The 16,453-nt window shown below is 37.2% G+C and overlaps 2 protein-coding genes across 2 annotated transcripts; both read left to right on the forward strand.

Annotated features, from left to right (window-relative positions):
- Window positions 1–1,430: 1,430 nt before the first annotated feature.
- Window positions 1,431–1,766, forward strand: LOC131321293 (uncharacterized). The gene has a single exon (XM_058352290.1). It carries the CDS (start codon window positions 1,431–1,433, stop codon window positions 1,764–1,766), a length of 336 nt encoding a protein of 111 aa, XP_058208273.1.
- A 6,386-nt stretch (window positions 1,767–8,152) lies between these two features.
- On the forward strand, window positions 8,153–16,439 carry LOC131319337 (DEAD-box ATP-dependent RNA helicase 7-like). Its single transcript, XM_058349543.1, has 14 exons — window positions 8,153–8,793; window positions 11,831–11,965; window positions 12,081–12,221; window positions 12,401–12,512; window positions 12,639–12,709; window positions 12,871–13,025; window positions 13,134–13,245; window positions 14,115–14,216; window positions 14,300–14,360; window positions 14,481–14,649; window positions 14,751–14,847; window positions 14,948–15,042; window positions 15,313–15,446; window positions 15,816–16,439. Exons 1-14 carry the CDS (start codon window positions 8,284–8,286, stop codon window positions 16,031–16,033), a joined length of 2,112 nt encoding a protein of 703 aa, XP_058205526.1. The 5' UTR covers window positions 8,153–8,283; the 3' UTR covers window positions 16,034–16,439.
- The last annotated feature ends 14 nt before the right edge of the window (window positions 16,440–16,453 follow it).

A 16,453-nucleotide genomic window follows, 5' to 3' on the forward strand; every position in this document is an offset into this window, starting at 1 on the left:
TCCATGCATCGAACAAGTACAAATGCTAGTATCAGAAACGTATGCGTATGTCTCTGTCTTGGTGTTTTTTGGGAAATTAATGGTGGAAGGTTGGTAGCATGTTAAACGTGGAACAAACTGAAGGCTCATCCAACTTTTGTCTTTTTCATCGTATCTAGACACAATTGGACCGCTCTATTCACCGTCACAGATTCACAAATTATAGGTCCTACAGTGATATATTTATGAGGTTTGAATCCAAAACCACTTTTTGGGTTACAACTTAGAAAGGTAATGCCAGTGCCAAAAATACATGCCTTTCTTCGGTTTTGGGCTAGAATGATCAAAGTGAACTGTCATCAAGAAGTTCGAATAGCCCATAATATTGTGTCTGAAAAGCCCATGAAACTTTGTGTCTTAAAGCCTTTGACACCACTAAACTTGGGCTGGCTGAAGGGATAATGGATTTTGGATAAATTACAAATGGGTTTAGAAAATCAAGACTTAATTTCCATTAAGAATAAGCTCATTTTTTATTTACCTCCAAGTGCAAGCTCGTGATAAAGATTACCTTTTTACCTTTACTAAATACAACCATTCCCTCTCACCTTCACCCCAAACTACCACCACCTCCGTCCGGCGACCACAAATTCGCAGTTCTTTTTCCGGCGATCACAAAATTAATGATTATTAGTGTGTACAAAAATAGTCAAGCACCTCCTTTGTAAGAATTCGAACTCAAAACCGCTTATTTACAAGCAAGAGTTGTGAAATTATGAACCAAACACTCGTTCAAGTCAAGTGGTAATAGCTGAAGTCGATAGAATTTGACCGAATTCTTATTCGCAAAATAATAATTTTTCTTTGTTAATTTTAACTGCCAAACAGATTTTCGTGCTTTAATAAGGCGAAAAGTCTGTCTATATAAACTTTTTTTCCCACAGATCATGCACATATTGTAATACTAGCGAATGCCCATGCCTGAAGGCACGGTTCGAAATCGATATTCAATTCATATCAAATTTTGAAGGCTAAGGCCCCATTCACAAAATTCTAACTACACAAAAAACAAAAAACAATAGCTCAAGTATATCCACCAGTTAACTTGAATCAGCACATAAACAAACTACTAAACTAATAGTTGTAGCACCCACACCCGAAGGAACTCATTGCCAGCCATTTAAATTTACAGCCAATTCAACCACAATACAAACTACAATTCATAACTGGCAAAACCCAACTGTAAATCATATTGAACGGCTTGAGCAATCAGCAAATGCAAATCATTATGTGCTCGCATATGCAATATCTCAACTTCAGTCCAACAATTTCAACTCTACGAAAAATAATGACCCTGCCATATTCTTCAGTATTTAAGCTCAATAATAAGACAGGAAATAATAATCAGCAAATCTCAATTGTTAATTGATGAAAACTAACTTAATCAGCTAATGGTTGCAGAGGCATTAGCTGTTCGAATGGGGGTCCAACTGGGACAAAATCTGGGTCTGAGGAATGTGCTTATAGAAGGTGACTCACAGCCGGTTATCAATATGATTAACGGTCTAGTAGTGGTGAACCAACAAGTGAAGATTATTATTGACGATATCAAGGTGTTGAGTAGTTGTTTTGCGTCTTGTATTTTCTCTTATAGCCATCGGTCCTCTAACTCAGTTGCGCATTTGTTGGCTAGTAAGGGTTTAATTGGGTTGGGGTATAGTCATTGGACTGAGTCCCCACCCGTTTGGCTTCTTGATCCCTTGTCAAGGGATGAAGTGTCCTCTTGATGTATTGGTTTTGAAGTTATAATATCATTAGTTATCGTTTTGACAAAAAAAAAAAAAGAAAGAGTAGGAAACCTTTGTTTTGGAGATGAAATACCAACAAAATAGACAACTCCAAATTAAAGTTTCAAAACAAAGAAAGTAGAAATCATCATTCATGGAATAAGAAACCATTGGTTTACATCTATAATACAAATCAAACACGACAACTCCCAATTAAAGTTTTAGAAAATCTAGAGACCAATGTCCAATTAACAGAGCACACCCAAAAAAGTAAGAAGAAAGTTAATGATTAAAATTATGTTTCAATATTTTTTACTCAATCTGCACAACTTAAAGTATTGTTTCACAACAAAATGGACAGAAGCAAAGTAAATTTATATAAAGTAAAATAAGCAAAGCACAGGTACTACTTGTTGGAAATTCATAAATCACGCAACACACGTACTAAAAATCCAATAAAGTTAAAAATCCAATGCTTTAACAACGATGTTTTCACGATGATCTCATTGGTTCTTTGCCAGTCCTTGACATTCCTGCATAAAGAATATCGAGAATTATAAGATTTATAACAATTTATAAACCAGTTTATCTAGAATCTAGGTATGACAATGGAAAGAGAAGGACAACTTATTAGTACCTTTGGAAATGTGCAAACATTCTTCTGACCAATCAACTTTTAACACGAAGGTTACCACAGAGGCACAATGTTAATGGTACATAGGTTGTGGAGCAGGAATAATAAACACATATGCGCATCCATAAAATTGAGAAAGATACTCTTTGAGTATCTGCATTTCATTTTCCTGACACAATATCTATATTATAAAGTAATGCTATATTTTATAGACAGAACATTACATTAATTTTTTATCTCGTCTGTACCTTTAACATTAACTTCTTCAAATCAGATGGTACACATCGCAAGATAAATTCCGCATTCGCGTCCTTCACCAAGAGCTTCATTGAGCCAGTGGAGTCTTTCACAACCATCTTTACATTATACCTAAAACATATTACAAATATATTGTAGATATAAGTTGACTTCAAAAAAAGCCCATAAAATGCATGACTGAGTTGAAATACTGTTATTTAAATAAAAAAAATCTGGCTGCTGTTTCCACATCTTCTTCTCTGCATTGACTACGAAGATGGGTTACTACGTTAGTAAAAAAAAAAAGATTGACATAACTGTGTTCCTCCTTCTAAGTTAAAAATTTATGATCAAAATTTTTTAAAAGTACATTGATAAAAGGAATATGGATGCCTTTAACTTGCGCGCACCAATTTGCTAGTATTTCAATATGAGGTCTATATGAACCTTAAAAACATAAATGCAAAATGAAGAATCGAAAATGCAAAAAAGCCAAGGCCTTATTATTCCTAAATAACTATCATGATTTAAAAAATAAGCTAGTTTATTTTTCCTTAAAAACAGTTTGTTATTTAAAAAAAAATTCAAATATTTGTCTTTTATTTCTACGTGTGAAGATGCCCCATAAAGAATAGATTCGAACCCACCCTATCTTTGAACAAAAAATATGGATGGTAGGGGGATCAAAAAAATTGTTAGACAGGAAATTTAAATGGAGGAAAATTTGAACCAAAAGAAAATGCGTAACATAGAAGGACCCCAAATCTATTTACTGAATTCTAAAATGGGAGATAGAGAGAACATCGTGGTTGGGTGTAAACCAAAAGAAAATAATTTCTATATTAAATTAAAACAATGGAGTCACTCACCTCAATTTTTGCAGTCTTGGAAGCAGAGTTCAGTGATTTTCGGTGGTATGGTTGTATTGTGTAACAACCCGAAAATTTTATTAATAATAATATCATTTAATTAATGTTATTAATAATGAAATTAATTCTTTTCCTTAATAAAATTAATTATTTCCTTAATAGGATATATATATACAAACATAATTATCTTTTTTTAATTTTTTTTAATTGCATGCATGCATAATTACGAAATTCCTTTCATCTCTCCCTCTCCTACTCAGTCTCTACTTTCTCCCTAACCCTTATTTTCGTCCATCTCAAGCCCTAGAGTTATAATCCTTTTTAAACTCAATTTTATCAACTTTTATAAAAATTCTCCTATATATATACCTCATTAATCCGACCCTAGGTTTTACCACAAAATTCTCTACACCCCACCAGTTCAGAAAAGAGAGAAAAATCGAAGAGAACGAAGCCCCAATCTATGGAGTTTTAGAGAGAGAAAGAAAGAGAGAGGAAAGTGGGTTTGCATTCCAAAGCCAATCGAAACCCAATTCGACCATTCCAATCTGTTCCTACCACTCCTAGCATCGCCAAACGTCGGTCAATTCGAGCCCAAGGTCCCCCGATCGCTAAAACCGAAATTGTCTTCTCCAAAGTTTCAAAATTCGTTTTAAAATCAATTCGGCCCGAACCAAGGTATTATAATCCCTTCCAAACACTTCTCTAAGTATATTAAGTGTTTTTAAGCCTAACCCTATGCCCTAAATGGACCCATGCATCGAAACCGTAGCAAAAAAACCAAAAAAATGAAATCTGGACCGTACCTTGCGGCCGCAACCTGCGGACCGCAAGAACCAGTCGCGAGTTTGCGGCTGGGCTTCCCACCGGAAGGTCAACCCAGTCAGACCTTGCGGTTTGACCTGTTTTGGTTCGAATCAACTTTTCGACATTCCGAACACTGTTTTTGACCCCCGAACTATTTTTCCTAGACTTTTCACACCTCAAAGATCATACCTTGTTAATATCATAATTTATTTATTTATTTAGATATTTATTAATTATTTATTTGTTATCTTTCAAGGTTTTATAAACGAAAAATATTTGCAACCTTCCAAAAAAATATTTTTAACACCCAAACTATTTTTCCTATATTCCTCACACCTCAAAGATGATAATTTGTTAAATTAATATTTTTTTATTTAATTTACTATTTATTGTTATTTCTATAGTGTTTCCAATCAAAAATTCTTTACGACCTTATAAACCTTATTATAAATGCCCGAATAATTTTATTTAGACTCTCTAGATTCTGAAGATGAAATTTTGTTAACCGCAACACATTTTAAATTATAAATTATTTATTATCTATTTACTTCACTTTTGGTCACTTTATTTAACGTCTTTATTTAAATTAATCCCGTGACCCTCCGAACCCAACTTTCGACACTCAACTGGTTGCATAAGATCTTTAGGACTCTTATTAAGGTCATGATAAATATTCTTAATATTTTTTATCTAATTAATGTATTTAATTAGTTTTTAATTAATCTATTATCTTAGAATTAATTAATAAGAGCCCATAAAATTTTTCTTTTAATTTCTTTTAAAATTCTTACTTTATTATTGATATTGTGACCATATAAGATTAAGGGCAACGGCCCGTCCATAATAAGTTGCGTGATTACATTGTTTATTAATTGTTTTAATTATTATTTATTTGTTGTATATTGCATCACTGCTTAATTGAATGCTAGATTGGACCCTAGAGACATGGGTTGGTATGCGAATAGAGTTCACTTAGACGATGCTAGGTAATGGATGAATTGGAAAGTTTTGCTTTCTTTAGAATGCCTGCAGGCGGGATTTTGAGATGTGATAAGTTGGATGTGATGGTTTGAAACTGGCAAAGTAAGTCCAGTGTTGATTGATGAATGATAATTGGCAAAGTAAGCCCAATGATGAATGATGTATTGATACTGGCAAAGTAAGCCCCAGTGATGATTGTGAAGTGGTATATAAGATAAGCGAACCCTAGTTATGATTCGGGCATGATAAGCTTTCTTTTGTTGTAATGAGAGGGATACACGCTAGGTACATAACTGAAGTGCAATCCGCGATAACAAAAGAAAGTGAGCTTATGGGACAGGGCATAGCTAGCGATTGGGGAGGAAAGATCCCGCGGAGGAGATTTTAGATTTCACGTCAAGTTAATGGATAGTAATAAATTGGTTTATATGGAACAAACTCTGTCTTACTTTTTCGCACTACTATTATCCTGCTGCTTGCTAACTGTAAAGTAAGAGGGGTAGTTGGGTTGGATTATACTACGGGGTGAACTCGTTCACTCAGGTATGGATTGCCTGGCTTCCGTGCTAGATTTTGCAGATAATCAAGAAGAGACACCAAATCCCGAAAGTGAACAGTTTATGCGGAAGAGAACCCAAAGGTGGGAGCTGAGCCAGAATATGCTTGGGATCCGTATCAAACTTAGAAGATGGCTCTGTTATTTTGTTAGTTTATTACCACAAAGACTATTTTCAGTATTTCTACGATAATTTGTAATAGACGAAACTTTAGGGTGAATTATCCAGTTTGGATTTTGAATTTTAATTCAATAAATTTTTAGAAATCAATATTTAAAACCTCCGATTTTATTTTCAAAAATCGGGGCGTTACATATTGTAACTGAGGTTGAGAGAGGAATTATGGGGGAGGAGAGTGGGAATTGAATAAAGAGAACCGGAAAGAAAACGTGTAGGGAGAAAGAGAGAGAAACGATTAAGGAGAGAGAGAGAGAGAAATTTTCCTTACACAATTTGTATTTCCATTATAGCACCGACCCAATCAATGGCAATTTCGGAAATCAAGTTCGATGAATGACATAATTGAATAATCAAGATTTGATAATACTTGAATTGCAATCCTGGTTTCGATTGTAATCAACAGCAATTTCATTTCGATTGTAATAAACTGCTTTTTATTACAGTCAAGTCTTTGTAGTCCATAACTGAATAATGTCCATCCAATCATGACCAAAAATTCAGTAATTTCATAAATCATTACCAAAAATATTTTCGTAAATCAGTCATTACAATCAATTTGGTAAATGTGGGAACATTAATTCCCGAAATCAAAGGGAACCATCCAGAGAGAGAGAATTAGGCACGGGCGTGACAAAAAAAGACCCAATGTTGTAAGGAAAAAAAAAACTAATCTCTCACACTCACATTTTTTCTTCCAATTTTCGGCAAAAGAAGCCCAATATGAGTAAAAATTGTTCAAGAAAAAAATCGAAGTTGCAAGAGAACTGAAAAAAATCATTTAAGAATCTCCCAATTTTCGGCAAAAGAAACCCAATATGAGTAAAAATTGTTCAAGAAAAAAAATCGAACTTGTATGAGAACTGAAAAAAATCCTTCGATGTTTGAATCCATTGCAATGTTCAAGAAATTGAACTTACCTCACTATCAGTAATGGTCGTTCGTGGAAAATGTATGCTTGTGACAAACAGACCGTAAAAAACGTGGGCCTTCTAAATAGAAGGTATAATCAAAATTGAAAGCTTTGAAGTAGCAATGATTCCAAATTTTCGGCTGAGAAGGTACAGTATTATAGAAAGTATAAGATAGTATGAAGAATAAAATCTAATAATAAACAAACATTTGATCTTTTTACTGATTTAAAAAAAAAAAGTTTGAAAATCACCCTAATTTTCGGCTAGCTGATTGGACTGATTTCTAAATATACCATTCAATCCTCCTGTGATTTCGGGTATACTTTCCTAATATACCATTCCAAATACACACAATCTATATACCATTCCACATATTTGATAAATGTGGTAACATTAATTCCCAAAATCACAGTGAACCAATCTTAGCCGAAATTATGGCCTTTTCGTAGTAATTTTTTTTTTCCAAATTAATCCCTCGGTTTTCTACACTGTAATCTCAGCCGTTGAAAAAATGTTTACCGATCCTAGGGTCCAAAATATAGGAGACAATTTAGGGGATTCAAAAACCACCCTATCATATTATATAGATGGAGGCCACTACAGTTCCCAAAAGAACGATCTAAGTCAATTCTTTAAATTTATAATATTTTTTTGAGAGCTTCCTTGACAAATCAGCTCAATACAATGACTGTTAGTGCTCGATCCAATCTTCCAACTTTCATTCAAATTTTAGGGGTCAAAATCTTTATCAAAACTTAGAAAATTAGATCAAGCACTTATACTTATAATGTGTTTGGATTTGGATTTGAAATTTTTTTTGAAAAATAGTAAGGATAATAAGTGAAAAGAGGTAGAGAAAGAGAATGTTGAAAGTAGAGAGAATCTAAAAGATATTTTTTAAAAAATATTTTTTGAAAAGCAAAGACATAATCCATTTGAGGTGAATTTTAGCTCAAAAAATATTTTAAATTTAATGAACAACTCAAATTATTTATATAAGATATGTAATTGATCCCACGTTGCAACTGTGTACGGTCTGTGCAGAGACTGTGCACAGAAAATCTGTTTTGTGAATAGCACTGCTGTAATAAAGCGAGGAAATGCAAGATCATTCCCAATCGAACGGTACGTATTCAACTAAAATAGGGTTAGACAATCCAACGGCTTCAAACTGCTTCACCTTCAGACCATAAAACTCAAACCCTAAACCCTTTCTCTTCCTCTTTCGCTCCTTGCTACCGCAATTCACAGCAGACATCCTTTGTAGCAGGAGCCTCCCTCTCTCTCCTCTCTCCTTCACATCCTTTCTCTCTCCACACACACACACATACCAACATAGTCATGCCTTCTCTCGCTCTCTCCGAACCTGTATCCTCCCAGTCCCCCAAAGTCAAGAAGAAGAAGATGAAGGCCGACGCGAACGTCGAAACCCTAGAACTCGACTCCTCGACCGTTAAGAAGGCCAAGAAGGAGAAGAAAGCGAAGAAGTCGAAGGCCTCCGATTCCGATTCGGAAGAATTCAACTTGAACAGCAAGAAGAAAGATAAGAAGCGGAAGGCGGCCGATATCGACGAGGAGGAGGAGGAGGAGAGGAGCGAAGCAAGCTCGGAATTGATCGAGCCGGTGAATTCGAGTAAGAAGAAGAAGGTGAAGCTGGTGGAGGCTGTCGATGACGTGGAGGAGGGGGAGGAAATGGAGAATCCGAATTCGGTGTCGAAGTTTAGGATTTCGGCGCCGCTGCGGGAGATGTTGAAGTCGAAGGGGATTGAAGCGTTGTTCCCTATACAAGCCATGACTTTTGATATCGTCCTGGACGGGTCGGACATCGTGGGCCGGGCACGCACCGGTCAGGTACGTATTGCACGTGTTGATAATTAGCTTTAATAGGGCTTGAATTGTCATCATGTTGTAGGTTTCAAGATTAGGGTCGTTTTACTTGTCAAGATTTTGATATGAAACACTTTGATGGGCAAATCTAAAATTTAAGCATAAATGTGAGTAGATGGTTCGTTAATGGCATAGTTGTAAATTTGAGAAGAAGGAATGACCTTGTAAGATTTGTGTACAAATTTGATTCAAGCCGTATAAGATTGAGTCAAGGACTTGGGTTGGTTTTAAAGATTTGCATTAATGGTGTAGTTGTAAATTTGAGAGGAAGGAAATGACCTTGTAAGATTTGTGTAAAAATTTGAGTGAAGCCGTATAAGATTGAGTCAAGGACTGGGGTCGGTTTTAGGGGTTTTACCCAGGTTTTGATTCTGAGTCAGAATAAAAAATTGGGCACGGGCTAGAGATGCTCTTATACATATGCCACTGAGGAATTTGCAACTTATTATTGGGGTACTGTTTTGAAGAGGTTGGTATTGAGATGAATTTATCTCTTTGCTTTATTCGTTTGAGCTTAGTTAGTTAGTTTGTGTCAGCTATGTAAGGTTCTGGGGGCATTTCAAACTTCGTTTAGGAAATGCTTATTTGGGAATCGAAATATACCATCGTTTCTGGGTTGGAAGTAGACCTTGCTTGTATGCACTTGATATTTGGACTAGATACTTGCACGAGCTAGTAGTGTCTTGGCTTGGCATGAGATAGCTTCATGCCTTCATCTATAGTCAAAAAAAACTCTATACGATATAAGATTTGGTTTGTCCTTGAAGAATCTGGCATGTTAACCGGTTTAGGCTTCACAATGACGATGTCGGACCCCTAACAATGATGTCTGCTAACTAGTCAAAACCTTAGCGTTAGTAATTGATAAGTCCCATGGTACAGTCATGGATGCTTTCTGATGTTGATCTAATTGGGTTTTCGGTTGCTTGATGTACCAACTATGATGCACGGACACGGACACGCCATGTGTATATTTATTTATTAACTTATTTATATAAATAAATAAATGATTTTAGTTTGACATCCAGATTTTTTTAAAATTACAGTTAGACCCCTAATTTTAGTTAAAAAATTACAGTTTGACCCTCAATTTTTTTAAAATTACAGTTTGGCCCCCAATTTTTTTTTAAAATTACAGTTTGGCCCTTTTTGTGTCCCCATCAGTGTCCCCCCGTGTCCTCAGCCATGTCCCCGTAGAAAATTTAAATTAAATTATGGGACACACCATGTGGCGTGTGTTAGACTTGTCCCACATCGCTCATCTAAGTCACCCAAGCTTGGTTAATAAATTCTAAAGGCTACTCCACTTATAGCCAATTGGTTTTAGGTTGGAACCCTCCAAGAAATCTAACATGGTATCAGAGCTAGGTCTTGGGTGGCCTCACCTCTCGTGGGAAAGTCTCTGTCATCTTTGTCGACCGAGTCAGTCAATCAGCTCCTGGTTTGTCACCTCCACGTGTGCATCCGGGCTGCACGTGAGGGGGAGTGTTAGACTTGTCTCACATCGCTCATCTAAGCCACCCAAGCTTGGTTAATAAATTCTAGAGGCTACTCCACCTATAGCCAATTGGTTTTAGGTTGGAACCCTCCAAGAAATCTAACAGCGTGTCCCATACGTGTCCCCGTGTCCCGACACTGTGATGCTTCGACCTCTAGAGGTGTCGGTGCTTCATAGTGTACCAAAGATGATGCTTTTATCAATCTTGTTCCTAGTGACTGTAAAACATAGTGAATGTAATCTTTGCTCTTGAGGCACTTAACAATCAGTCAATCATTGTGTGCCAATGCAAGGCTTTAGTTAAGTAGAGCTTGAGGCATTTAACAATCTTTTTCGTACCTATGCGAACACAGGCTTCAGTGTTGGTCCGAAGTTGACTTCCAAACTGATAGTAACGACTTTGTTTGGTTCTCCCCTCAGAAATAATCTCTCCAAAACTTGACTGTTTCGCCATTTGTGTTTTTTCGTCTTTTGTGATTTTTTGTCAAATTTTTTACTTGTTTATACTTTTTGGATGTGCATAACATACCTCTATTCAAAAAGTTAATGAGTTTGTCAAAATGTTAAAAAAATTATTAAAGACGGAAAAATACGCAAATCTATAGAACTTTTTTATCTCAAAAATACATCTCAAAATTGCAAACCAAACACATTGAACGCTTTTGGATTGAGGATGCTTTTGGTCAGTCCTGTTTTTTTGTACTGTAGACTGAATGGAAATGTGGTCTTGCACTGTCAATATTTATTAACTTATTCGTGACATGATCAGATGTTCTGTGGTAGAAGTATGTCTTGGGAGCTTCTGTTGTAGGTTATTGAGAAGACCAAAGGCTAGTCTTAGCTATCTATGATATACAAGGCGTAAAAAAATTAAGAATTTCTCATGGGGTTATATGGTAGTTTGATATGATTTGTGCTTAAGTTATGTCTGGTCTATTCGAGACGGTTTGTCCCCTTAGCTGGGAATAAGGATCTTGGTGAAGCTTGCCGCATGGCTTATAGGTGCTGTAGACATAACTAGTGTCAGTCTCTCTCTCTCTCTCTCTCTCTCTCTCTCTCTTTTCCTGTTTGTTTGGTATGGAGTGGTTGAGCGTTGAGGTCTAGTGCAGGCCTCTGTGAGGTCTTGTAGTCCTGTAGTGTTTATTTGTTTTTTGTTTTTTTTCCTGGTTTGCTGGACTGCCAGGGTCTGCACTTGCTTTTGTCATTGTCTTGTTCTGATTTGTGGTAATTACCTTACCAAAAAGGGGCTAGTCTTACTTATTGGAAAAAAGGACAGAAGCTCGTGCAGTATTTTACTGGTGTTTATTCTAATAATGCTCTTTACCAAATTTTAGCTCTATCGACATCAACTTTATTCATTGTATTTGAATTTGCCGTTGAAGGAACTCGCCTTGCTTGAAGAAGTTTATTTGTTTAACTTTCATTTGCTTCACAGTTCTGTGCGTTGGTTGCCAGTTTCATTTCTTGTTGACTGAATTTTGACTCCTATGTTGCACCGTACAGGGTAAAACACTAGCCTTTGTGTTGCCATTATTGGAATCTTTAACAAATGGGCCTACAAAAGCAGCAAGAAAAACTGGATATGGGAAGGCACCAAGTGTTCTTGTGCTTTTACCTACAAGGGAATTGGCCAAACAGGTATTAGACAACAACCCTAGTGTTATATACCCTCTCTCTCTCTCTCTCTCTCTCTCTCTCTCTCTCTCCCCCCAGTTTCCTGTTTAATTTATTGTTTTCATTTGTTTTTATACAGGTGTCTGCGGACTTTGAAGTTTATGGTGGGGCCTTGGGATTGACCTCATGCTGTTTATATGGCGGAGCTCCTTACCAAAGTCAACAGATTAAACTGAAAAGAGGGGTTGATATAGTTGTGGGGACACCTGGCCGAATTAAGGTACCCTCTTTGGATGGTTAATTATATGCCTTGGTTGTGTTATGTTTGCCTCAAACCAAACCAAACCAATCCGAGCCTTATGTTTGCCACAGGAATTTAAAAATTTGTTGCCTGTGATGATACTATTTTTCTTGAATTGGTTGGTATGACCATCAGCTTCCATGAAAATATTGTTGTAGGATCACATAGAGAGGGGAAATATTGATCTGAGCTCACTGAAGTTCCGTGTGCTCGATGAAGCTGATGAAATGCTAAGGATGGGTTTTGTTGAAGATGTTGAGCTTATTCTAGGTATGTAGTTCATCGTACACAAGTTCCTTGTGTTGATAATAGGTTGATAGTGTGGTATATGTCTTGAAGCCACCATAGGTTCCACTAATGGAGTATTTATAACAGCTCACTTGTCGAATTTTGTAGGTAAGGTGGAGGACGTGAGCAAAGTTCAGACACTTCTATTCAGTGCCACTTTACCAACCTGGGTTAAGAATGTTCGTTTCTTTCTTAATATTTCTCAATTTCTTGTGGGTATTCAGATTTCAAAGTTGTGCTAAATGTGCTGTTCTCTCTCCCTGTCCAATTATTTCTGAAAACTGTTCCTTTCCTTTTCCCTCTTTCCATCCTCTTATCTGACTGAAAGCTGTGTTTCCAGATTGCTGCTAGGTTTCTCAAACCCAATAAAAAAACTGTTGATCTTGTTGGTAATGAAAAGATGAAGGCTAGTACCAATGTGAGGCATATAACTATTCCCTGCTCAAGTTCTGCCAGATCTCAACTTATTCCTGATATTATTCGCTGCTATAGCAGGTGGGTTACATATGGTGCCCAGTGATTTTCTGTTTATGATATTTAGGTGTTCCCTCTAAGTTGTGATTAATCGTCTTGATCTATTGCTCTCTGGTGTGGTTGATTCAGTGGTGGGCGTACTATCATTTTCACTGAGACGAAGGATTGTGCTTCTGAACTTGCTGACATTTTGCCTGGAGCACGTCCTTTACATGGGGACATACAACAAGCTCAGAGGGAGGTATGTCAAGCAATTCACTTTAATTTAGGGTTTTTTCCCCCTCCTGGCCCATTTAGGGTTTTTTGGCACTTGGCCTAGTATTATGCACTTTGCAATCGTTTGAGCTTTTCGTTGGAATGCCCTGATAGTTTTTAGAATATGCCTACTTCTGTGATGAGTCCGGCCAGGGTGTGCACGCGTTGGTCCAGGTTGGGTTTGGGCCTGACCCGTGAACCGACCGAGCTGTATGGGTTTAGAGAAAATCTAATCGATGCTGATTGATGAGCCTTTCGAAACCTCCTGTTGTGGGTCTCGGTTCACTTGGTTGGAGACGGTTGGTTTTGGCGGGTTAGCCTCCAGAGAGAGAGAGAGTACTGGTTCGAGCTATGCAGTTCCTAGATTCCTCCACCCGCAATCCGACCACCCTAGCTGATCTCAGCTAAGCTATTGAGGGATTCGCCTGTTGGGCTACAGTTTGAATACCTGCACTTTAGGCTGTGAGTGTGGTCTTCTGTCACTCCTAGGTTAGATGTGTTGACTAAACCCGGTCTTCTAGGTGCTTTCTTTCATTATATAAACTCACTGCACTGCTTTCTTCTTAGGTTGTCCTTGTAACAGTTTTCCCACCTTGAGTGTAATGTTTTGAGCTAGGGTTTAGCATAATCAAAATCATAATTACTTCTGTGGGTGGAGATTTTCAAGGATACATGGATACTGATTTAGCAGAAGTTTCATTTATGATGAGATTGAAGTTCTTTATAGTGCTTGGGGTATATATTAATGTGAAACTGGATCAACGTAGTTGGTTTCTGTCGACACTAGTATCTCGACCCGTTCTATTTTAGCTATTGTCCTTGTTCTGTTCTAAAATTGTGATCTGATGGTCCCAGGTTACTCTTTCTGGCTTCAGATCAGGAAAGTTCATGACATTAGTGGCAACAAATGTGGCAGCAAGGGGGTTGGACATCAACGATGTTCAGTTAATCATCCAGGTTTGTTTACAAGTTAATAGAGATACAGGCCTGGTTTCAATATATGTGTCTTCTTAAGATACTGATAATAGCTATATCTTTAGTGCGAGCCTCCACGTGATGTAGAAGCATATATTCATCGATCTGGACGGACGGGTAGAGCTGGTAAAATTACTAAATCTTGGCTCTTTTTTATGGTTATTAGCAATTTTAATATAATTATGGTGTTCACTTGTTTAGAATGGTTTGTCTTCTCTGAATTACTTAAGAGCTATTCTTTTCCAGGAAATACTGGGGTTGCAGTGATGCTTTATGACCCAAGACGTTCAAATTTTGCCAAGATAGAAAGAGAATCTGGGGTTAAGTTTGAGCACATATCTGCTCCTCAGCCAGCTGATATTGCCAAGGCTGCTGGATCAGAAGCAGCAGAAACAATCACCCAAGTAACCGATGGGTAAGTTAACATAATAACAATGCAGCTGTGTAGTTCTATTTCGGTTGGGAATACTATTTTCTGTTGCCCCATGTATTGATTATGTGCCCTACAAACTGTAGTGTCATTCCCATCTTCAAATCTGCTGCTGAGGAGCTAATAAATGCTTCTGGTCTATCACCGGTAGAACTGCTTGCAAAAGCACTTGCCTGGACTGCTGTGAGTTATTCTGGTTATTATTTTTCTGTTTTTAAATGTTGTTACGATTATATACTGGAATTTTTTTGGGGTTGATCGGGCTTAAACGTCAATGGTGTAGGGTTATACAGAGATCAAGAGTAGATCACTTCTTACTTCCATGGAGAACCATGTCACTGTACATCTTGAGGCTGGAAGACCCATATACACACCATCGTTAGTCCTTTATCAACTCAATATCTTTATTACGCATATTGTGTTTCTGCTTTTTTGGTTTATATATATAATCTAAGATGAGAAAGAACAAACAACTATGCTTTTTTTTTTTTTGGAACATAGAACAAACAACTATGCTGGCCTTGACTTTTGTTATGGTACCCACTCTAGGGTGTCTGATATGGATATTTTGTACAATGCATTTCATGGACGGTACAGGTTTCCTCAGGCACGCCTAATAATTCTTCTCCTAATGTCGTGACATTTCAGGTTTGCTTATGCTGTCTTGAGGAGGTTTTTACCTGAGGAGAAAGTGGAGCTGGTGAAGGGTTTCTCTCTAACAGCTGATGGAAAGGGGGCGGTATTCGATGTGCCTACTGAAGAGTTGGACACATTTCTTGCTGGTAAGTTTTGTTTGATTATGAAACTATTTCAAATGGGATTAAACTTCATACAAATCTTTTTGGCAGCAAAAGCGGAGCAGTTTAGCATCTATTTCGAAAACATTTGGTTCCATATGGACATATGCAACTACTATGTAATTGAGAAACATTTTTGTCCCAGAAATATTTTCCAATTATTTCTCCACTGTTTTTTCTGCTCTACTATGTTCTGAAAATATTATATTATTTTTTCAATGTGTTTTCTCCAATTTTTTTTGCTTGCGTGGTTAGATGTCTAAAACCAGGGGTTTTAATGTACTTTTCATGGATTCGTGTGACTCCATGTCTATTTGCTTCTTGTTTTTTGTCTGTGTTGTGTTCTGCAAACAGGCCAGGAAAAGGCAGGTGGTGTGAGTTTAGAGGTGGTGAAAGAGTTGCCTCAATTGCAAGAGAAAGAAGCAAGAGTGGGAAGATTTAGCAATAGTGGGCGTGGCGGCGGGGGTGGGAGGTTTTCAGGAGGAAGAGGAGGTGGTTTCTCTGATCGAAGAAGCGGTGGGTTTTCCAGAGGCTCCGGTGGCGGGAGGGGTCGCAGCAACAACAAATGGTGAGCAGCTTAGATTTTCACAAAACATTCAGCTAACTGATGCAGCATTTGGTCACCTGTTGCAGCGAAGAGTTTTTGTGATATCAAATAAAATGGAGATGTGATTCCTAAGCCAATTTGTCCTACAATTGAAAAGCTGAATACTGGAATGTAGCCCATTTGTGTTTATCCTTTTTTTTTTTAATTTTTTGGCGGGGTTTTTCCTTTGCCCCTCCAACTAAAGTTTTGCAAATGAGGAAACCACCATAGAGGAGAATGTACTCTTATTTATTAGGTAAATGTATTGCGTTCGAATTTATCAAGGGACTATATGGTTTTATATGTTGTTTTCTTGGATAAACAGTTACCACTTCATTGTAGCCTCTCTCCTTGCAAGACGTTTAATGCAAAATTGGCCCTGCCTTGTAGAATTTCTTCCAATTTT

The sequence above is a fragment of the Rhododendron vialii genome, chromosome 3a, assembly GCF_030253575.1.
Source record: "Rhododendron vialii isolate Sample 1 chromosome 3a, ASM3025357v1".
In the NCBI taxonomy this organism is placed as follows: Eukaryota; Viridiplantae; Streptophyta; class Magnoliopsida; order Ericales; family Ericaceae; genus Rhododendron; species Rhododendron vialii.